The 24,983-nt window shown below is 34.7% G+C and overlaps 1 protein-coding gene across 1 annotated transcript in view; it reads left to right on the top strand.

Annotated features, from left to right (window-relative positions):
• The window catches only part of LOC131051600 (pyruvate kinase isozyme A, chloroplastic), a 45,940-nt gene extending 32,356 nt beyond the window's left edge, over nucleotides 1–13,584 (top strand). The window contains exons 6-7 of the mRNA XM_057986175.2: nucleotides 12,374–12,608; nucleotides 12,818–13,584. Coding sequence (XP_057842158.2) covers nucleotides 12,374–12,608; nucleotides 12,818–13,122 — 540 coding nt within the window. The 3' untranslated portion in view covers nucleotides 13,123–13,584. The remainder of the gene's footprint in view (nucleotides 1–12,373; nucleotides 12,609–12,817) is intronic.
• The last annotated feature ends 11,399 nt before the right edge of the window (nucleotides 13,585–24,983 follow it).

Below are 24,983 nucleotides of genomic sequence, written 5' to 3'. Positions count from 1 at the left end.
CCTGCCACCCTAGTTTATGGCTCAGTGTTTGTAACGAGCTAAAAATTTAAAGGAAACATTTATTCATAAATGTAACTAACTGAAACGAATGTAACCGTTGTAAATATAGCCGTTAACAAAATCATTGCAAAGTAACATAAAGGAAGAGAATTTAAAAAAAACAACAAGGATAACGATTACTGGAAGTAATTTCATCGAACTCAAATCAAACATATATGTAAGATAAAGAAATAAATAAAATTGCATGAAATAAAAGAGAGAAAAGGTTTAGAGAGTACTTTTCAACTGATTCTAAGTTCTGAACTTCAAAACTCTGTCATGATATTGGTGAGGAGGGAAAGTATCATTAGGGTGCTTTTCTGCCCAACCACAGACTATCTAGCCCCTCGTGCCATATCCAACTGGATTGGCCCAACCCTTCACAGGGAGGTAACAGAAAAAGGAACTCAATGCTATCTGAACAGAAGATAATCCTACACAAGGAAGGAGATCATACTTGGCCTTTATTAACTGGCATCCACCATTAAGTTACAATTGATTAACAAACGATGCCCTTTTCACATATGAAGGTTACATTAATCTCAATCGTCATTAGTTCACCACAGATTGGTATATATGATTGTATCGGCTTGTACTTTACCTCATCCTGAGGTTAAAGGCCTTATTTTACTTAGATAAAATTTGCTTCTTTCTAATTTCATTGAAGCATGGTTAAAACTGAATTACTTACCTTAGTGAGGGAAAGATGAGATAGACGACAAATTGCTATCACCCCCATCAACATTAGCTTCTATGTTTTGCCCGTATTTAGAGCATTCGTGCTGCTACTATACTGTTTAGAAAACTATTTATTTTGCTTGATTGTCAACTGCATTAAGGGCTGAGAAGCTATGTATTTCTATACATAGGACTATTAGCTTTAAAAGTGTTATAAGCTCCCTTGCTTATCAATCCCTTTCTCACTGAGGTGATATTTACTAAAAGTCTAAGTGCTCCCATAATGTAATTATTATGCCCATCTGCATGAATGAGCTTTGAAGTACAACTCTAGTCAAAGCTATGAAGAATTTGACCTCTTATTAAAATTATGCCCATCTTGATTGACGCTCTAATATGGGGACTCCTTTGTCCCAAAGATTTCCAAATATGAGCGATTACACTTGCGAGCGAATTCATAATTACTCCCTCAGGACTGCAATTTAAGGGTTCTAGGGCATAGGTCTAGAATAAGAGAGTTTTAATTTACAGTTGACCATGTTTGTGCTCACATGGCGACTATTGGACACGTAATTGCGTAACATTCATTTGTTATCCGCTCTAGTACTCATAAAAGTTAATGTTAATTTCTTTCTCATTAAGATTGCAATAATTTGAGATGGTTGAATTAAATCCCTGGCATGGGAAAGTCGGGAGCATAAGAGCTGCCAGATTGTACGCACAATTCCTAAGTATGGAATATAACTTTGCCGGACATGTCTTTGTTGTCCTGGCATCTTGAGAGTAACCTCTCCATAGTGATGCTATCTGCATTGAAGTACAATGGTGCTCTTCTACCCACTGCCTTCCTAGGCTAGGGTATAAGTTGATTTCTTAATCTAGAGAAGGTAATCCCAATCGGATAATTTTACCTTAGTGCTGTCTTGACTTTCCAGTCTTCGAAAGTTCTGAAATAACTTGAATAAGAGGTCAAATTCTTCATAGAGTAGACTCGGGTATGAACACCCTTTCATTGAGTGGTATATGTCCGCACCCCTATGCTAATAAAAGCTTACCAGTACATGATAAAGTATGTATACACGGACACACTGGTACAAATACCTTCACATACACTTAAGTATTATCAGATTCTTCAGGTTTAGGCTCAATTTTCCTAAGCAAACATAACAGCCAGATTATCTGTAGAGATTTGTAATAAAGTTCTTAAGTTTCACAAAGGCCGCTGCCACAGTTACGGTTTCATAATAGAGATAATATAAATCTTATAATCAGAGATTGATATATTGCAGAACCAGTGGTTCTATTAAAGACCACAGATAATTATAGTTTTGACTACAAATTTTTATGAAGAAACCAAGGTTCTGCTGTTAAGATTTCTAGACTTCGACAAATCTGAGATAGTTTATTCAAGAGGTAAAATATCCTATTACAAGTCTAAATGATATGCACCCCCTCTAATCTGAGGGTTATCTTTTGGCACAATTTAACAATTGCGCTCAACTTTCTTCCAAGCTTTATTTCACACCTGTATATATATGCGTGATTATGTAAATACAAATGATGCAGTAAAGTTGACTTTGCTGCAATAAATATCAGGTTTGTCAATTTTAGATTTCAGTTGTCTAAGAACCTTCCAATTGTTTATTTTGTTTTGCATATGACAATGGTGTTATAATAGTACTGCGAGACTGTTCATGCCCTTTGTTCTTGTTTTACTTCAAATTCAGTTTGGCAGTCCCTTAAGGATTATTACCCAATTTGTTAAGGCTGCTATAACAGCTATGCATCTTAGATGATTCATCACTATTTCTGAGTGGTACCACACTCGAATTTCCTCCCAACTATGCCTATTTGAATATAAGTAATATCCCATTCTCTCATACTTACGGAGAAATGTATTTTTCAATATATGCATAAGAACTTACATAACCTGATGTATATATACATACACGTATGGCTACATGCGGGTATGTGGTTTCAAACTTGCTCATACTCTTAGCTAAGGCTACGTGGCATATTTTCCTTAACAGAAAATGAGAGCTAAACAATAATTACAGCTTAACCCTACTGTATTTTGGGAGAAACCACAATATTCTGGAACCGTCAGGCATGTCTTTTTTTTTTTTTTAATAAAAATGCAATTAAATACATACAATCTAAGTCACAGGATATGGGGATTTTCATGGATGAGGTTCGAATTTAATCGAATTTCAAACTTCTATAAAAAAAATCGAATTTAATCGAATTTCCTCTATAAAGCACTGCTATCCGCCTCTAAACACAACTCAGCTGGTCATGGGTATTCTTTGTATATGCTTTGTATCTATTGGGTCATGTGTGTCTGCAACTGCTGGGTCGCCCTCGGATTTTCTCCAACAAGGGTCACTATTCTGATAATTTATTAGAAGTATACATTTATTTAAAAATAAACAAAATTATAGAAGGCGAATTTTATCCGAATTTTTTTTCGAGTTTTTCCCTTGTCGAATTTCATCCGAATTTCATGGCAATCGAATTCGAATTCAAATTTGAACCTTGTGACTTAGCATACAATCATTCACCCATATGACCTTCAATCATATTTATACATACATATACATTTATATCTTGTGGGTACATTGATATACCTATATGTATATATATAAATCTGTATATAAATCAGAGATATGTCTAATTTCATAAATATATAAACTTGTTCAGACTTCTTAATAATCTTCCCTAACTAGTAATGCAGAATTTCCAGACATTACTCTTCCTTTCATAATATCGGAAGCAGAAATTAAACGCATTTGCATTCTTTTCTTCTTCTAAAAAAAAAAAAGGAATCCAACATACCCCAAACCCTACGAAAATGCTTAAGACTTAATCATTTCACACTTGCACACAATTTGAATCAAAACATTTGATTCTAAATGAAGTAGAACAAAAACCACCAGCTGGTTTTTGAAATAATACATGACCTGAATGTTTTCAGAAGAAAAACTCTTGGAGAATGCCCTGTCAAAGTTGTTCTTTACTCCAAACCCTTACTCAGAAAACGCAAGAAGAAAATCAATTTCACAGAGCCAAAAATCCTTGTTTCTATGACTGCCCACCAGCAGGAAATGCATCATTTCTCTTCCCAATCGCCTATGTATTCCTCCCCCAAACATGTTTATCCTCATTCCTACGCCCTAATACCAGACGGGATTCTCAAACCGCCCAAGGAGTCACGCAGGGCATGCTTCATCCCTCATATGATCTGCATTTTGGCTTCCGAGAGAAGCTTCGACTCCTTATGCCAAAATTGCCCCCAAGAAGATAAAATATCTTTTCCCTCCACATGTTATGAAGTTTGGAAAAATATATTAAAACCATATTCCTCCCAAAATGCTCGATAAAAAGTATATCAAGGTTGAGAAATAAAATGGCTTTAATCTCCTTTACTTATTTTTAAATTAATACCTCCTTCATGCCCGATAAAATCATAAGGTAAGGTGGAGCGATGCAAAATGATTTATTAAAAACATATTTCCCTCTTGGCATTATTAAAATATTCCAAGCCAATTAACTAGCAACTATAGGAGAGATTATTTTCATATCTCCCCCATCACATAACCTTCACGTGCATAACTGAGTTGCCAATAAAAGCTGGCAAAAATATTAATTTATTCAATTAAAATAAACCTTGTCATGCAAATTATTAATTGATTTAAATATACATATTTATATATATGCGACCCATACATCCTACGTATACCGGACTGCGGAAGTACGTATAGGACCATGTTTACGTACTCCTGTATCCAAGTATTCACATAGGATATATATGTAACATATATATACATATACATATACATAAATATATATTTATATAATAAAAATAACATTAGCCACAACTAACTAGATTAATAATTAATGAAATAATTAATTAAATTATAATAATTAATAATTACCTAGAGAAGCGACAAACCCTAGGGTTATGAACCCTAAATTCTCTGCACTGACCCTCTAGGTTACCTAACGCATTGGCTAACAGGGTCTGACAAGGTCAACATAAGTTTACTTGGCTTAGGTTAGGGTTTTCAAATGGCATTGAGTTCCTTTCTTTCCTCTCACCTCTCGACTTGATGATACTTTCCGTCCCTTCGTGGAGGACGACGGTATCTTGCACACACTTGGCCAACGGAATCAGTTAGATCCAAATCTTGCCCAGTTCTGACAATTATAATTCATGACAAAAATAAAACATTATATCATATCGTCATCTGTAAATTCATCAATTGATCAATCAAAGTCCATCAAATCATCATAGAAAGCATAATTATCATCATTCACATATGCATAGTCAACTAAACATATCCATCAATTAAAGCATGAAACTAGGGCACATTAAATATCTACAAGTATATCAAATATGCATTAGGGTTAACATGTATCAGGGCGTAAATAGTGCACAAAATCAACTAGGGCACAAGTGGGATGTAACAGTGTTCATCACAATCTTTGTTGTATCAAACTCCATCATGTTCATGTTGTGACATCTACAAAGTTTGTAAATTGATCTAAAATCAAGTAGCATTTTAGGAATTGGTTGATGACTAAATGCTAATTTTTACTGATTTTGTGCATGCATGGCATCCTACATAACTTGCTTGACTTAACCCTAGGTGCAGTAAATTCCTGGCTCTGACTTAACTCTGCTTGCCTAATATTTTCAATTGTGTTTTCTATTCTTCAGTAGTGTACATTGGGGATGCATCCCAAAGCTTTCCCAACATTCCCTTCCCATCCCCATTCTACTAAAAAAAATGGGAAACATCCTGGCATGTCTTTCCAAGTTGGTGGATATTTCCGGGGACTACTCCCCCATCCCCCGCTTTGTAGCAGGGTTTATTGCAGGGACAAAGATGAAGGGCATCAGCCTCTACAATGCAAGATCAAGGTCCGAGTCATGCTAGGAAAGATTCAATTCCAAGGACATCACAAAGGGAGGTTAGCATCAAGTCTATGGAATATTTCAAGTATGAAAACATCAAAATTCAATCACAACATAAAGATCATTACAACCACATGAAAAAAGGATTGCATTCAACATGAAGGTCTTTACAAAGCAAGAGATCAAAGTGAGAAACATTTCAACAAAGCAAGTGCGAGGATTTATGTAAGGATGGATTCAATTGCAACTGTCTTGAATTTCCTTAGGAAATCCAAGACTCCAAGGTCAAGATGCACATACACGAGGTGATTGCAATATTCCAGACTTACATTAAGGAGAGGCGGATTTGTGTCATGATAAGGATGACATGCAAAGTATTATAAGGAATTCCAAACATCATGAAAAGTGCCTATGGAAAGAAGTAATTCAATATTCCAGAGTTGAAGGTGATAAAACATCAAGGAGAGAACAAGGACAAAATTCCTGAATAAGAAGATGAAAATGAAGTGTGGTCAAGGAAACAGATAGTTTCAAAAGAGTTAATCAAAGCTAGAAAATCAACTTGATCACTTAGATGATACAATTTGGAATGTCCCATTACTTCCATCATATCACGATGAGCAACTGAACTGTTGAGTATCAAGAGATATTGCTCAATCACACTTTGTGATCATCTACATGGCAAGTTGAAGTGGAATCCAATCATCATCGACCCAATCAAGTTCTTCTAAGTCAACATGTCTAAGTTCGTTGACCTTGATTCATCCAAGGAGGAGCGACCGACACATGGCACTTTATCAAATATTGTTTTATGTACCTAACCTCATCTCTCATTGGTGAGAAATTCAAGATGGACATGTGTCCAAATTATTGTAATTATTTCATTGGCCAAAGGAAGTTTGTTGTAACAAACCCTAATTAGAGTTTTTTTTTGTAATCTCGGCCATTGATTTGAGCCATTGAATTGTATGGAGAGCACTATATAAGGCTCAAACCTCTCATTTGTGAAGGTTAATAATTAATAGTGGATCAACAAACATTATATGTAGCTAGAGTAGAGTAGAAGAAAAGGAGATTGTTGCCAAGACTTTGTTGTAAGAGGCATATTATTTTCATTGAAGATATGGTGAATTTCATGTGTTGATTCAACATTTGCATGATCTCTACTTCTCATTTATTTTTCGTGTTGGTTAGATGGATATAAGCTATTGTCGATGATTAATGGTGAAATTCTTATGTTCATACTACTAGTATTTCGTTGATTATGAAGTATCTTGCATGGTCAACTGAACTCTATATAAGCTTAACTTTGATTGTTACTCACCCATTGATATGCATCCTCTTGATGGTGTCTATGTCGTTGGTGGTGATTTTAACATCATAAGATTACCTTAGAAGATTGCACCAGCTTTTACTAGTTGTTCCTTGCATGGCAAAACAAAGCATGGTTGAATTTCACACTATCATTCATAGTCTCTTACATCCTAGGATTAGACTAGCTTCCTAAACCCTATCTCTTTTGTCTTTTGTTTTAAAGTCAAGTAAAATTCTACTTTCCAGGAGCATTCAAACATTCAGGTTCAACGTAAGTCCCCCTTGTGATTCTAGCTCAATCATTGAGTCTATCCATGTATAAGGTCAAGACTCATATGATCATGAAGTTCAGCGTAAGAGGAGATTTTGTTCAAGAGAGGATAAGATACTTAGTATTTTATTGTGTTTGAAGGTGTCATAAAAAACACATCAACACAGGTCAAATTTAAATCTTTCAAATCAATTATTCAAGCTCCAAGCAAGCAAGAGGAGGAGAGAAAATGCAAGCCAAAATGACAATTAACAATAGAGTGCATTCAAATGAGCTCTTTTTTTTATGCAAATGCAGTTTTCAAAAATCATTTACAAATAATTTTCTGCATTTCTTTTTGTGGGAAAAGGACTCAAAGTGATATGATGAAACATTTTCTTCACTATTTCAACCATATAAATTTGCTTGCCTATTTTAATTCTTTTTGGTAAAAGCCAATGTTAGAAAAACAAAGATAATTTTTCACATAAATATATTTTAATATTTTGAAATCACACAAGGCAAATATTAGAAAAACAAAGATAATATAACCACATAAATATATTTCAATTTTTGAAATCACACAAATTCCTCACTCAAGCAATTTCACAACACATTGTAAGGCATCAAAACAATATCAAATTTAACTAATATTAGCATACATTCATTTTGCAACCAATCACATCATTATGGAAAATGATTAAATGTTATTAACTGCGAGGGTTGAACAACCTATGTAAAACACACAAACACATTTTATAGGTTTTCAAATGACTTGGGAATCCGAATTCAACTGATTCAGATCCAGGTTCATTGGGCTGGAGAATGCTCATCTCATAACTTGAGATAGAGTGAAATGGGACTAAGATCACAACATTTTTACATAGGTTGATTGTCTCCAATTAAACACCGTTGGGGAGACTTGCACCCACACACAATTAAAAACATCAAGTGTATCTGCACAATGCCAGATAGCTGAAGCATAGTATATAGCAACCAATGAGAAAATATCCAAAAGATGATATTAATATCTGCATTAATTGAAAATCATCTAACACTATCATGATTCAAATATATAGATTCACAATAATCATCACAATGTTGAAGTAAATTATACAATCATAATCATATAAGAATATCTTAATGTCACTTTCTATAACACATGATTTTGTGAGAGTACCTTTCTTTAAGAGCAAGAAATTTGGGAAATGAAGTCTGGTCGTGTGATTTTCGATCTTCCATTGAAGATCTTAGGCTTACATAGAGTTAATAAGTCCTTAAATGTTTAATTAAAAAAGAATATAATTATTTTGCAGCAGCAAGTTGCTTCTCTAATGAATATGGTGAGTACTTTATCATTTGAATATTTGAAATTTTCAACATTTTAAACTACTATTTTTTTAATTGCCATCCTCTCTATCCCCTTATAAAGGGTCTCCTATTCCCTTCTGTCTTGAAAATGCATCACCTTCCCCTCTAGCTTCCCACTGTCCTTATCTTGCAACATGGTGCAACAAAATACAAAAGGAAGGTGATCAAAGCCACTGGGAGTAAAACTAAAGCAATTAAAAACTTCTGGCTATAAGACATTGTACAAGAAGACAACTAGAATAGGAGACCAGTGAAATCACATGTTTGTAGAAGAGCTGAGGACTAAAGAACTGATAGCATCATCATCTACTACAATATAAGGGCAAATGTAGAATTTTATAATGCTCATGGGAGAATATCCAGGGTTAAGAGTGTTAGGTTGAACAATTCTAGGAGGAAGTTTGGTACTTCCCTTAAACCTATCCTAATATCAACAAATAATGAACCTAAAGAAAGGGAAGGTCCTTTGCAGCTGATCCACTTTGTCTAGACTAAGAGTGGGTGGGTTGGAATGCTCTGGTAGAAATACAGAGGGACATCTCATTGTTATTTTCATCTCTGTATGAATTGATCGTATCCCTTGAACACTCGTAGCTTCCAAAGCATTGTAAGGATTTATATTTGTGAATGGTGGGCACTCCATGAAGGAGGACCAGACAAGTTTAATTAGAGTTGAGTTGAGTTTAGAGGGCGTAGTCTCTTCAGCCTCTTCAACAATTGTTGAAGGCAAGTCCAAATGCGAATGTCAAACAGTATATTGAATATTATTTGTATCTTTCTCAGGTTATATCCATTTGTGTTGGCGTATGTATAGCTGCAGGAGAATCCTTGAGGGGCCGACTTCACCAAATGTGCAATTAGCCTTTGGCTTTGCACATTTGGGGGTTGGCCGACTAATAAAGAAGGGCTATTGTATTTGATTAAAATAAAATATAAAATCATATTAGATAGCTTTGAGGGCTGACCCTTTGTGAAAGGGTGCCTCTCCCTCATATATATATGAGGAGCAATATCATTACTTGGACAATCAATCAGTTAGTAGAAACATATGTAGTGTGCTTGGGGGTGACGATAGAGTTTATCGTCTATGGTTGGGAAGGCAACAGATTTGATGGTTTGCCTGTGGTTAATTGAGCACTACCATTTAACAATTTGAAGGTTTACATGTAATGTAAATATCACGTGGATGGTTTATTTTAACATGTTATGTTGTTGTAGTGACTTATTTTTGTTATTTAAATTATTGGGTAATGTATTGTTAGTTACAGTTGTTGGGAAATTGTTTGAAATCTTCAATCTCTAATCCAATAGTAAAATTATGAGATTCAAGGCTTAAACCATTACAGTATGGAAATCTACAATTGTATGCAAATCTGAATGTTAAGTTGCCTTAATATGGAAATTCATTGAGATATTCATCTCTGTCATGCAAAAACAACCACTTTAACATGCTTAATGAATCTATCTTGTATAAACATAAAACACCAATGAAATGAAGATTACTTCACCATAAGATAGGAGCAACAATGAATGGCACAAATCAGTAACACAAGAAGAATATGAGTCTATCACACAAGACAAGATTTATGTGGAGAAACCCTTGCCAGATAAATCTCCACCAAGAAGAGAGCTCAAGCAAGTATTTTCTTCAAATGTATGATATTTCAATACATTCGCTTCCATCACTCCTGTGTCTTTGAACTGACAGCACTTCGTTACTTCTCCAACCTGCAAAGATCCATTACACTACTAAACCAACACACCAATATGGCATGAGACCGTCGTATAGAATCTCAAAACAAAAGCTGGTGTGAGAAAACCGCAGTAGAATCTCAAAACAAGAGGCAAAAACTGTTAAAATAATATTAATATCTTCTATAATGGTCATCTTCTATTTTAAGTTATCGACTTATTTAGCTTGTTAAGTTAGTTTTTTATTATGTAATTAGCTTTTAAGCTTTATTTAGCATTTATCTTTTTAGTTAATTAGCTTTAAGCTCTATTTAGCTTTCACGCTTAATTTAGCTCTTTAATCTTTTACTTTAATGTTATGTTCTAATTATAGAACATCGTCTTGTAACCTCTATATATATGTATGTATATCGTTCAATGTAATTATCCGATTATTAAATCATTCATTCAATTTATTTTTCATGGTATCAGAGCGTGTTGATGAGATTCTTTAAAGTTTGGCGAATTTTTATTAAAAAATTCATGGCCTTCTTTCTGGAATATTTTCCAGATTATTTTTTTTTATAATTTTTTTTATTTCTTAATCAGATCAGAATATCATATATCAAAAGTGCATGGGTTATGTAATTAGCTTTTAAGCTCTATTTAGCATTTATCTTTTAAGCTTTATTTATCTTTTAAGCTTAATTTAGGTCTTTAATCTTTTATTTTAATGTTATGTTCTAATTATAGAACATCATCTTGTAACCTCTATATATACATGTGTATATCGTTCAATGTAATTATCCGATTATTGAATCATTCATTCAATTTATTTTTTACAAACCACCTCCAAAATCATTCACCCCAGTTAGTGGACAGTAATTCCCTTCACATGGGCACCTAGCCCATAGCCAATCAAAACTGTAACTCTGGTGCACTGTTACTCCCCAACGGCTTTTATAGCTCCACAAATAGATCATGCAGTAACATTCAAATGACAATAGTCAACATGCATTGACATGCAAAACAAGATGCTTCCACTCCCAAAGTTGGACGCATAAGATTAGTATTCCTCCAATATGCTTTGTAATAGCCATTGACATGTGCCCACCTCTATGAAATGCAATTACAATATGTCATAGGAAGTAATTATGACAGTTATGTTTATGTTTGTAAATATGGTAGTTGATGTTTGTAATTTTAAAGTTTATTAATCATAATTATGTTAGATAATTAACTTAAAGTAACACCATATCTTGCTTTGCTTGCATTGGTACACATATTTTGCGGGTTGGGTCAATGCCAACTTTTCACTAAAAGCGTGGAATCTTTATCTTTGGTATGAAACCCCAAATTGCAACTTTTCCTTTAGATTCTCCCAAGTTACTGTGTTTTGGGTGTAGGTGGAACAGGGAATTACTGAGTGCAGTCACTAGATCAAAACCACCCAGGGGTAGAAATTTGAAGAAAAAATTAGGGACTTAGATGAAGAAAGAAGTCCCCTTGTGGAATTCTACAAGGGAGGTCTCATATGCCATATTGGTGCTTCTATAACCTAATAAAACTAGATTTACCTTTATATCTAACAAAATATAGTTGTTTGGTAATCCTAGTTAATGTACATTTTAGAGGAAAATATTCAGTATAATCTCATCTGTTTAGTGAATATTAATACGCTCTCACTTTTTTGCAATTGATATTTGTTGTCTTTATGTCTAACAAAATATAGTTGTCTGGTTTTCCCATATCAGGTACAAATATTTTGGGGATATATATTTAGTATAATCTTGTCTCTTTGGTGGATATTAAATGCTCATATATTTTTGAAAAGGATATTTGTCTTCATGCAATGTAAATTTTATTTGTTAAATTATGTTGAAACTCTTAGAAGTAAATTATTTTCATGGTTATGTTTCTGACGTATTTGTTTTGCTGCTGAAACATATTTTATTTCATATTGGTTTAACAGGCATGCCATACAGACTTCATACAATGTTTCATTTAGTATCAATAATCAGTATTTAACAGAAATGTTATGTCTTACATCATATGATTAAATCTCAAATTATCCAAATGACATATTTGCTTATTCCATTGTTTAGGCTTCTAATATTCTGGATTTGGCATAGGTTGCTGATGTGTCGGAAGCAGTAAAACAGCGTGCAGATGCTTTAATGCTTTCTGGTGAATCAGCTATGGGTCAATATCCAGAGAAAGCTTTGGCTGTTTTAAGAAGTGCGAGCCTCCGTTTTGAACGATGGTGGCGTGAAGAAAAGAAATATGAATCAATGAACCTTCCAGATATTGCATCATCCTTTAAAGATGGTGTCTCTGAGGAGATATGTAATTCTGCTGCTAAATTGGGTAAGTTTGATAGTTATTGTTTCAAGTATTTTAAAATATAATATTTATGTTAATTTGATTTGATATATATGGCAGTATGATTATAAATGAAATGTTGAGATGAAGGAAACGAAGTAGAAAGCAGGAGCAGATACATTATCTTCTGCAGTGGAAAAGTAAATAAAGATCCTTGTTTTGTGACTTAATCTTGTTTTTGTCTCTTTTTTTAGCAAACAAGCTGGAAGTGGATGCCATTTTTGTATACACGAAAACAGGACATATGGCAACCCTTTTATCACGATGTCGTCCAGATTGTCCAATTTTCGCCTTCACTAGTTCAACTACTATAAGGCGGCGGTTGAACCTTCAGTGGGGGCTTATTCCCTTTAGACTGAATTTTTCAGAGGAAATGGAGAGCAACCTAAACCGTACCTTTGCCTTGCTTAAAGCTAGAGGTATGATTAAACCAGGGGACCTGGTGATTGCTGTTTCAGATATGATGCAGTCCATTCAGGTCATGAATGTTCCACAGTAAGGCTGCTTTATTCTCTGTCCACTTGTTGCTTCTTCCTGGGACTCATGTTGCTAATTAAGGAGGGAGCATTTTGTAGCCGAGGAAAATTTAGTTTACTGGCTTCAGGGTAGTTTGTAATAGTTATTCTGAATAGAAGTAAAATGTGAGAGACATTGATATGTTTAAATGGGCGTGAGCTGCTGCATTTATTCATTCTGTTCGGAAGAACAATACATATGTTTTTTGGTAGAGCTTTTGTTTGCATCATAATAACAAAGAGTTCAGATCCTTGCATGTACAGTATCTAGTATGACTAGGCAAGTTTACAATATGCATAAAATCCCAAAGATTGATTGATTGAGTCTGATCTTAAAATCATAAACAGAATGAGAATACTTTGCAGAGTGGTTAAACTGCCAGCGTGCATGGACTCCACTCAAATTGAAAATTGCAAAATAATATTTTGAATGATTTGTGAACGTATCTGCATTTTTTTTTAGTACAATTAAAATGATTGTAGTGTCTTCCAGGGAACAAGAATGATAATAAATGGTAGGACTCCTGTAAATGATGAGATTTAATTGGTCAAAACATACTTCTGTTGTTTCTGAAAAGAGCAGAATCAATGATTAGTTATATTTTTACCAAATGTCAATGAAGGTGGGGTATGAAAAATACTCCTGGTTGTTTACCAGTAACTACGGTACTGTTTCATAAAGAGACCAATACCAATAAGATGCAAGTAGAACATAAGTGCTCGTCTCCGAGCAAAGAATGTTGCTCATGCTAGTGCTTATGAATATTTGTTTGGAATAGATAAATCTGGAATTTGCCGCCAGGACTGTTCTTCTACCATGTGATCTTTCTCGTTGTTCGGAAGAGATGACCATGTTTGAAACTTTTCATGAGGATACTCTTCTACCATTTATTCTTTCTCTTGGGATGTAACTGACTGTCAAAGAACTGCTACGGAGTCCTAACTTATCTGTTCAATCCATTTTTAAAATCTATTACCTGCAGCCAGCCCAAAAAAATGAACTCAGTTGCTGAAGAACTTGTACCAAATGTGTAATACTCTAGAATGAGTAGAAAACATGTTTAATATTTGTTATTACGATATATTGCCAAAAGGTTAAAAACCATATTTGATTTTGATTTGTATGCATTATTTATTAATCACAAAACCACAACAGCAATGAAGCCATCAGCTGGGACACTTGAGAGTCAGCTGACTACAGTGTTCTTCTAGAAAGTGGTATTAATGCCATTGGTATAAGTCCTGAGAACAACATAGAAAGGTTTAGCATGGATTTTCTATGATTGCTTTTTTGTTTTGAAAAAATAAATTCAGTCTTGAGGATAAGACACTAAAATCTTTTGTTCACTAGCATATATATATAAAATTTGTGAAGAGATATTCTTCTCAAGGGGTCTATTCGATCTTAATATGAATTTAAATATAGGTGCTCTACGAATATTATATATTATATATGTTATTAAATATAATATATATAAGCTAGTAGTATACAATTATATAGTATTATATTAGTAAATACAACTCTATGATTATATTATAATTATAATCCCTAACCATAATTTTCATAACTTTATATAATATTAACATATTGTCCCTCTCTATCAAGCCCTGGTCTCCTTCCTTCAACCCCCTTACAAAATCCCTCTCTGTTCGTCCGATTTAGATCCGCATCCCCAATCTCCCCCTCCATTTCTGGGAACATTCTTGTTTTGAGGCCATTGGTAACTCCATTGGCAGCTTCTTGAAGGTTGATGAAGCCACGTTCTCCATGGGTCATTCTACCTTTGCTCACCTTTTAATTGATGTTGATTTATCTCTGGCCCTCCCTAGGGATGTGGTTCTTATGGTTGGAGATAGGCATTGGACCCAATTGCTGGATTATGAGGGCCTCCCTTTTCGCCGTCGAAGGTGCTTCTCAACGGGTCACCTTGCTTCTGACTGTTCTCTCTCTCGTCACAAAGGTGTTGCTACTTGGTGGAAAGATGCTACGGATGACCACTTGACGATTAATGCTTCAGATTCTGTTTCGGTTTCATTTCATGATGGGGTGCCCCTTACTGCTGATGAAGGCTTGGTTGATATTATTGTAGTGGCGGATCCTTCCCCCTTGGTTCCTGCACCTGTTGCTCCTGCTCCTCACCTTCACTCTGCTGCTCGGCTGCAACGGCCTGTTGCCGCTGGCAGTGACCCTGCAGGGTCTTCCTCGCTTGATTCTTCTTTGAAAGTTCCTAATGATAGTGTTGCCTGGACGGTTGTATGTCATAGGAGGAAAGGAAAATCTAACCCCCTTTCCCAAGCCCCCCCTGATTAGGTTCCGGGTTTTTCTCCCCCCTCTTGCTTTGGGCTGGGTTGTTAATGGTTTGACAGGTCAGTTTGGCCTGTCCGACTTTGTTCTTTTGGGATTTGCTCTCCTGCTTGGTCTTTTTAATTTGATAGCCTTTGGCTTTGTAAAGGGTCAACTCCCTCTTTAACACTGTTTTTTTAATCAAAAACATATTGTTATATTATTAGTATAATATTATAATCGTATTATATTATTATTTATTATCAAAATAAGATTTTAATTTTATTTTATATTAAATAATAAGATAGTATTAATAATAGTATTATAAACCTAACTCTAACTCAATCGAAGTTGTATAAATGTTATATTAATAGTGTAATATTATAATATTATGTTAATATTATTTTATATTTATTAAAAGTATAATTATATCATACTAATATTATATTATACTTAGTAAGAGTATAATAATATAATTCTAACTCTAACTTAACCTTAACCATATAATATTATTTTAATAGTATATTTATATTAAATTATAATATTATTTAATATTATTGAAATGTAAATTTAATTTACACAAATAAATTATAATATATATTTCATATTTAATTATTAGCACAAATTTTAGAATTTAAATTTAAAAGTTTATGGTTAGGGTTAAGGTTAGGTTTAAAGCAAGGGTTATAATTAGGATTAGGGTTATGTTAGGGTTCATGGTTTTGGTAAGGGTTACATTTAGGTTTAGGGTTAGGGTTAGGATTATGCTAATGGTCATGGTTAGGGTTAAGGTTACATTTAGGTTAAGGGTGAGAGTTACATTTAGCATTATGGTTCACATCATGGTTAGGGTTGTGCTTAGGATTAGGTTTTGGGTTAGAGATATAGTTAGATTTAAGGTCATTATAGGTTGGATAAATTGCTAAAGATATAGCTAGAATTAGGGTTAGGGTAAGTGTTAAGAGATTTAGTCTTTGAGTTAGGGTTAAGGTTAAGGTTAGAGTTTGAGATATATTTAGGGTTAGGATTAAGATTAATTGTTAGAGATAGGATTAGAGATATAAAGAAGTTATGATAGGAATTAGCTTGGGGTTAGTGTTTAGGGTCATCATAGGTTAGGTTTAAGGTTAAAGATAAAGTTAAAATGTAACCAACAATTATAATGAAAAGTTTATCAAACTAATTTAAAGAATGCTTACAAATTTAACAAAACAGAATCAAGAAATGTTGTGTATTGTTATTATTAATTATTTGTGGGTAGAAAAAATATCTTGTTAATAGTTACCAAATTTTGTTAGAAAAAAGGTTGAAATTATGAATGCGTCTTAATTAATTGATCAACATTGTTACAATCTTTATGAAATAATGTTTTTTTTTTCACAATAGTTAGCCAATTTTCATAGTTTTCTATAATTAATATTAAAATAAGGTTAGTTCATTATAGTCAGTTAATGTTGTTGAAATATATATAAAAAAGTGGTTTTTGTTTTATAGTATGATCTGTGAAATTTTTAAAAATACATCAAATTTAGTAGTTTTCTTCTATGTAAGAATAAGAAAGAATGTACAATGCATAAAAGAGTGCATTCAATTAAAAACAACTATTAATAATAAAAAAGGGACAATCTCCAAATCTAACAATATAGATATTTCATGCCTTATATTGATGACATGATTGTTTACTAAAAAAATAGAAAACGATATCATACTCAATAGAAGTATTACAAAAAAACTTTACAAAATATTATGAAAATTAAATTTAGTCCTAAATAAAATGTGTAAATATTTGCAAATATTGTTAAATAATAATTCAAAAATACTTTACTTAGTCAACCATTTATGCATAAGTAATAACTCTTAAAAAATGATAAATAAAAAATACTTTCACTTAACCATTTATGCATGGGTAATAACTCAAAACAACATTTATAAATATTATCAAAATTGAATTTAGTATTAGATACTATGTGTAAATAGTTTGCAAAATTTTCTCAAATAATATTTCTTGAGGTGGAGAGTGAGATAGAGAGAGGCTGGACTGAGAGGAGAGAATGCATGTGAGGTAGGTAAAGTGTAAATGATGTTCAATTTACATTCAATATGCAAGTTATATTCTATTATCTAATTTTGTTGTATTTATTATTGCCTTATTGTATATATCTATCTTCTTGCTTGTGGCAGATGAGAGGAGCATTTAATATTTTCTCTGTCCTATCTCACGAATGCCACTCACTATAAGTATATAACAAATGGGGCACGACAAGCAATGTCTTGATCGGTCATGACCGATCAAGACATTACTTGATCGTGCCTTTTTGTTTATATTAACAAATGCATGTTTTACCGTAAATGCCAATTGGTGTGGAGTAGGATTATAACCGAAGTCTATCGGTGTTTGCCCAACGCTAACAACCGATAGTTATTGGTGTGTTAGCCTTGACAACCGATAACTATCGGTGTAGACTAACACACTGATAACTATCGGTGACCTTTATATTGCCACCCGATATGCATCCTGATATATTATATGCAACCCGATATGTTATATGCAACCCGATATAATATATGCAATCCGATATATATTAATCGGTGTCATCATTATTTATGTTAATCGATATACATCTAAATACAAGATTTATTAGATCGATGAACATGAGCAAAATTCATAGTATGATTATCAATAGGTTGTTTATATGCAAATGTAGAATGACTATCAAGGATGAATTAATTGCTTGATGGTTTTTATCATAGTTATCAATATGATAAATGATTGAATGAGAGACTTCATTTATCTCTCATTCAATCATTTATCTTACCGAAGCTATCATGCATTAACACTCCCTCTTAGCTAGGTAAGATGAATGTAGACAATATATTCAAGCATCACAATTCAATTGATAGTAATCATTTTAGTCATTCATGGGAAATCATACCACCTAATCATTTGGTATGAAGTATCACCTAAACACATGATACTGAAGTTCATCACATCAATCTTGTGATTGACAGGATATCACCTAAGCATGTGATATCAGTATTGCCTACACACGCAGTACTTAAGGATAATCATATGAGAAAGATTAATTTCTCACCTTATCCTAGTTGTGATAAGTGCACTAACACTTTATACAAATGTTTTATCACAACACAATCATGACACATCCATGACATACCAGAGATCCAACATGATAACTAGTTTGGACATTATAAGATCGTCACCTTATAATGTCCCCATACAAGTGTTCACTATCTTGAGAGATCGTCACCTCTTAGATGTGAACCTAGGGGATAGAATCCATAATTGTCCTAACATGACAAAGAGGTTTACACATTAAACATCTTATATGTATGCAAATATAGATTACAAAGCAAATTACCTTTCTGTCATACCTAAGCCTTTTCTGAAGTGATCAACCTTCACTCTGGAAAGGGGTTTGGTCAGAATGTCTGCAGTTTGATCTCCTGTACAAACATATTCCAGTTGGATTGCATTCCTATCTACCATATCTCGCACATAGTGGTATAGAATCTCAATATGCTTGGATCTGTCATGAAACACTGGGTTTATTGAAAGTTTTATGCAGCTCCGATTGTCATAGTGTATAACAGTGGGTTTCATAGGTTCTCCAAACAATCCCACAAGCAACTTCCTAAGCCATATTGCCTCTCGGGCAACCATAGAAGATGCAATGTATTCTGCCTTGGTGGAACTTTGAGCTACAAAAGACTGCTTCCTGCTGATCCAAAATATCATAGCTGAACCTAGACTGAAGCAACACCCTAAAGTGCTTTTCTTGTCCGTTACACTTCCAGCCCAATCTGAATATGTAAATCCATGTAGGTCTATCTCAACCTTCTTGTATTTGAGACCAAGGTTTAGAGTACCTTGTAGGTACCTCATAATGTGCTTCACTGCAACCAGGTGTATCTCCTTCGATTCACACATAAACTGACTTAGAGCATTAACTGCATAACAAATATCTGGTCTTGTATTTACCAGGTACATCAGGGACCCAATCATCTATCTGTATTGAGTAGAATCAATGGGTTGTGACTCTGCTGTTGCTTCTTTAAGTTTATGTAAGTTGGTTTCCATAGGAGAGGTCATGGGTCTACAATTTAGCATTCTGAATCTCTTCAAAATATCCAAGGTGTACTTTCCTTGGTTTAGTATAATGTCGTCAGAATTCTGCCATACTTCCAATCCTAGGAAGTAATGAAGGAGTCCTAAGTCCTTCATATCAATTTTTTTGGATAGATCATTCTTGCATTGTTTTATAAGTTGATCATTTCCTGTGATTAATAAGTCATCAACATATACAATCAATATTAGCATATCACCTTTATTTCTTTTGTAGTAGAGATTAGGCTCTGCATCATTTTTGGAGAAGGCTAGTCCTGAGAGATAGGTGTCTATTCTTTCATACCAGGCCCTGGGAGCCTGTTTGAGCCCATAGAGAGCTTTCTTGAGTCTACACACATGATACTATATGTCATGAATTTCAAAACCTTTAGGTTGCTCTAGGTATACTTCTTCTGAGATCTCACCATTTAGAAAAGCTGTCTTAACGTCCATTTGGTGTACCTTCCATCCCTTTGCTGCTGCAATGGCTAATACAACTCTTACTGATGTATACCTGGTAATAGGTGCAAAGGTTTCTTCATAATCTATTCCCTCCCATTGTGAGAAGCCTCTGGCTGCGAATCTGGCTTTGTGTTTTTCAATACTGCCGTCTGTAGCATGTTTGATTTTGAACAACCATTTAGATGAAACCATAGATTTCTTGGTTGGCCTAGGAACAATCTCCCAAACATTGTTTTTCATAATGGATTGATACTCTTCAGACATGGCATCCTTCCATACTTGATGTTGAAGTGCATCTGATACATTGTTTGGTTCAACTTTAGAGAGGTCATTCATAAGGGCAACATAGCTAGTGAATTTATTAGGCCTTTTGCTTTCTCTAAAGGTTCCTAAGGGAGCAACAAACTTCTGAGCTTATTCTATAGTTTTGGTGACCTATAATGGTCTTTTCTTGAGGTTTTCTCGAGGTGGACTTAGAGTTTCACTCATAGTTTCCTTGGAGCAGGATTCTCCCTCTGAAGCTCAGGAGTAGGATCTCTATCTAAGTTGGGGTTGGGAATATGGACTTCAGGATTTAGAGAGCTTTGGGCTCTTTTGAAGGCTAAGTTCTCTTCAAAGATCACATCTCTACTTTGTTCAATATTCTTTTGACCGGGTATATATATTTTGTAGGCTTTGGAGGTTTCACTGTATCCTACAAAGATTCCCCTTTTTCTAGAGGGCTCTAATTTTAATCTTTTCTCCTTAGGTACATGAATATAGACTGGGCATCCAAAAATCCTAAGGTGGCTTATATCTGGTTTTGATTTAGTAAAGACTTCCTCAAGGGTCTTGTCTTCAAGATGAGAGTGAGGACATCTGTTTTGAATGTATATTGCAGTGCTAGTTGCTTCTTCCCAAAGATTGATATTTAGATTCTGATCAAGAATCATAGCTTTGGCAGCTTCAATGATTGTCCTATTTTTCCTTTCTGCTATCCCATTTTGTTGAGGGTTGTAAGGTATTGTTAACTCCCTCTTATTCCCTGAATTTTTACAAAACTCTTTAAATAATTCTGATGTGTATTCCCCCCATTATCAGTTCTTAGGGTTTTAATTTTGTTTCCTGAGTAGTTCTCTGTTAATGATTTGAATTCTTTAAACCTATTAAGGATCTCTTCTGATTCTTTACATTTCAGAAAGTAGATCTAGGTTTTCCTAGAGTAGTCATCAACAAATATTACATAATACAAAAATCCCCCCAATGAATTACAGACATAAGTCCACATACATCAGAATGAACTAACTCTAAAATTTTACTTGTTTTCCTAGTACTACTCTGAAAAGCACCTTTAGTATTTTTATCTAGGGCACATCCTGTGCATGCCCTTAAATGATATTGCTTTAGCTTAGGTAGACCTATGACAAGGTCTCCCATTGATGATAAAACTCTAAAATTTAGGTGGCCTAGTCTTCTATGCCAGATTTCATTGGCATCTGTAGTTTCATGAATTAGAGCTAAGTTGGGCTATGTGCACAACTCATATAGGTAGCCTTGTCTTTGACCAATTGTATTAGCTTTCTTGATAGATGAGTTCTTTGGCCAAGCCTGTTAGGGTTTCAAGCAGATCCAAAGCAAATATGAAATAACAATCATATGCAGATTTAAATACAAAAGATAAAGAAATAAAATAGGACACATATAACACAAAGATTTAACGTGGTTCACCCAGAATGGGTTACGTCCACCATACACAGTCGTCCAATCTTTCTTATTATCCAGCAAAAATAGTACATCAACCTTACAACGCCTTAAGCATCCCAACCGCTTATAACATGCATTTTTAGGGCAAAAACAAAGTCGACCTTTTTAGGGTTTTATTACAATGTTGGTTTTCATCAAAAAAATACCCAAATTTTTTTTTCTCGGGGGCTACTGCCCCCGAACCCCTACCCGGCGCCCGGCCTGGTCCCGTATCCCGGCAAGGATATGTGCTGAGTGTACAATACTTTGCTGATTAGTCGCCACATTTCAACAATCTCCCACTTGGAAACTTTCAGGCTCCACACCGAACAATCTCCCACTTGGAGACTGATACTACATGACACCATTGTACATGCAACATCCGCTGGATAAAACACTAGGACTCGATTGGTATAAATTCCACAATTATCAATCAAGAAGACCAACAAAAACTGATGAAGAAATCAACTTCTCCCGTGGAATTGCCTTCGTGAACATATCGACAAGATTCTCACTTGTGTGAATCTTCCCAAGCCGTAACTGACCCTCCTCCAAAACAGTCCGGATGAAGTGGTACCTGAGCTGAATGTGCTTTGTCCTTGAATGAAAAGCAGAGTTCTTCGCAAGATGAATGACACTCTGGCTATCAGTATACAATGGGCGATCCTCCAGTGTCTGACCCAATTCCTCCAGAAAACATTGTAACCAAATCATCTCCTTGTTGTCTTCTGTAGCAGCAACATACTCAACTTCAGTGGTTGAAAGCGCAACAACCTTTTGCAGCCTAGAAATCCAACTGACTGCAGTTCCCCCTATAGTAAAAACATACTCTGTAGTGCTCTTCCGTGAATCAATATCACCTGCCAGATCAGAGTCAACAAATCCACTCAGAGCAGCTTTAAATCCTTTGAAACATAATGCCTTCGTAGTGGTTCCTTTCAAATACCGAAGGATCCATTTCACAACATTCCAATGTTCCATACCCAGATTACTCATAAACTTGCTCACAACTCCCACTGCATGTGCAATAGCTAGCTTTGTGCATACCATTGCATACATCAGACTGCCAACAGCTGATGAATACGGAATGTTAGACATTTTCTTTACTTCTTCCTGTGCCTTTGGGCACATCTCCTTAGTCAATTTGAAATGACTAGCCAAAGGTGTACTAACTACTTTTGCATCCTGCATGTTAAATCTTTTCAACACCTTCTTTATATATTCACTTTGGGACAAATTCAGAGTTCTATTTTTTCTGTCCCGTGTAATCCTCATACCCAGAATTTGCTTAGCTGCACCCAAATCCTTCATAGCAAATGACATGGCTAATTTCTGTTTAAGATCATTTATGTGTTCCATGTTAGAACCAACAACAAGCATGTCATCAACATATAGCAACAGGATAATATAACTGCCATTATCCAATCTCTTAAACTATACACAATGATCAGAATGACATCTATGATAACCATGTTTAGCCATTGAACTATCAAATTTTAAATACCATTGTTGGGGTGCTTGCTTTAGGCCATACAAACTTTTCTTCAACCTGCACACCAAGTTCTCCTTACCTTCGACCTCATATCCCTTTGGTTGCAACATGTAAATTTCCTCCTCCAAATCTCCATGGAGAAAAGCTGTTTTCACATCTAATTGTTCAAGATGTAAATCATCTGCAACCACAAGACTAAGTACAGTTCTAATTGAAGTTATTTTTACAACTGGAGAAAATATTTCATCATAATCTATACCCTTTTTCTGTGCAAAACCTTTTACCACAAGTCTGACCTTATATCTTTTCTGACCTCCTTCCTCCTCCTTCAACCAATAAACCCATTTGTTAGGCAAGGCTCTTTTTTCTGCAGGTAAAGGGACTAAGTCCCAAGTCTTATTTTTCATCAAGGAGTCCATCTCCTCTTTCATGCCTAGCTCCCACTGTTGTTTGGCATCCACCTGCATTGCTTCTTCATATTCTTCTAGTTCACCAGAATCAGTTAATAATATAGAATGCAAAGAAGGAGAAAATCTTTCAGGGGGTCTACATGACCTCGTAGAGTGTCTAACACTTGTAGGATTTTGTGGGACATTTTGTTGTTGCTGAGCATAAGGTACCTGTGACATTTCATTTTCAGGAATCTCATCCAACACCACATATTCTTGCTTGTCCTATTCATGCCCCTTTTCCTGCATCTGTTCTTTATACATAACCTTCTCATTGAATATAACATCTCTACTTCTAGTTATTTTCTTATTTTCAAAATCCCATAACCGATAGCCATATTCATCTATCCCATATCCAATGAAGGTACATTTCTGAGATTTAGCATCAAGCTTGGTTTTGTTTTCTTTATCAACATGGACAAAAGCTTCACAACCAAAGGTTTTCAGAAAAGAATAATTTACCTTTTTACCAGTCCATGCCTCCTCTGGAATACCACCATCCAAAGGGGTTTAAGGTCCTCTATTTATCAAATAGACAGTAGTATGTACAACATCTGCCCAAAAATGTAAGGGCAATCCAACATGCAATCTCATGCTCCTTGCGCGTTCCATGATAGTCCTATTCATTTTCTTTGACACACCATTTTCCTGTGGAGTTCCTGGAATTGTCTTCTGCTTTCTAATCCCATTTAAGGAATAGTAATCTTCAAATGCTTTGCTGTAATACTCACCTCCATTATCCGATCTGAGACACTTCAACTTTTTTCCTGTCTCATTCTCAACCAAAGCTTTCCATTTCTTAAAAGTTTCAAAAACATCTGATTTTTGTTTTAGGAAATATACCCATATTTTTCTGGTTGAGTCATCAATAAAAATAACATAATAACAAGAGCCACCAAGAGATGATACTTGAGCCGGTCCCCATACATCTAAATGCACAAGCTCCAACTTCTCACTCTTCTTCTCTTTTCCAACCTTGAGAAATCTGACTCTTTTCTGTTTGCCATAAATACAGTTTTCACAGAACTCTAAATTAATCTTCTTTAGTCCTGGCAATAGATTTTTGGAGTGAAGGATTTTCATCCCTTTCTCACTCATGTGCCCAAGCCTATGGTGCCACATTATCGAATCTGTTCTTGCAAAATCTATTGTTGTTGTCCCTGCAGTAACTTTATCTGTAACAGCTAAGGTAGAGTAAGTGTTACTAGTACACAGATATAATGTGCCTACCTTCGCACCTTTAGCTACTACTAATGATCCTTTACTGACCTTCCAGATACTATTTGAGAAGGTAACTATGCAACCTTCACTAC

The sequence above is a fragment of the Cryptomeria japonica genome, chromosome 7 (genome assembly GCF_030272615.1).
Source record: "Cryptomeria japonica chromosome 7, Sugi_1.0, whole genome shotgun sequence".
In the NCBI taxonomy this organism is placed as follows: Eukaryota; Viridiplantae; Streptophyta; class Pinopsida; order Cupressales; family Cupressaceae; genus Cryptomeria; species Cryptomeria japonica.
The sequence above is the reverse complement of the archived record's forward strand: the minus strand, read 5'-3'. Positions and strand labels throughout refer to the sequence as shown.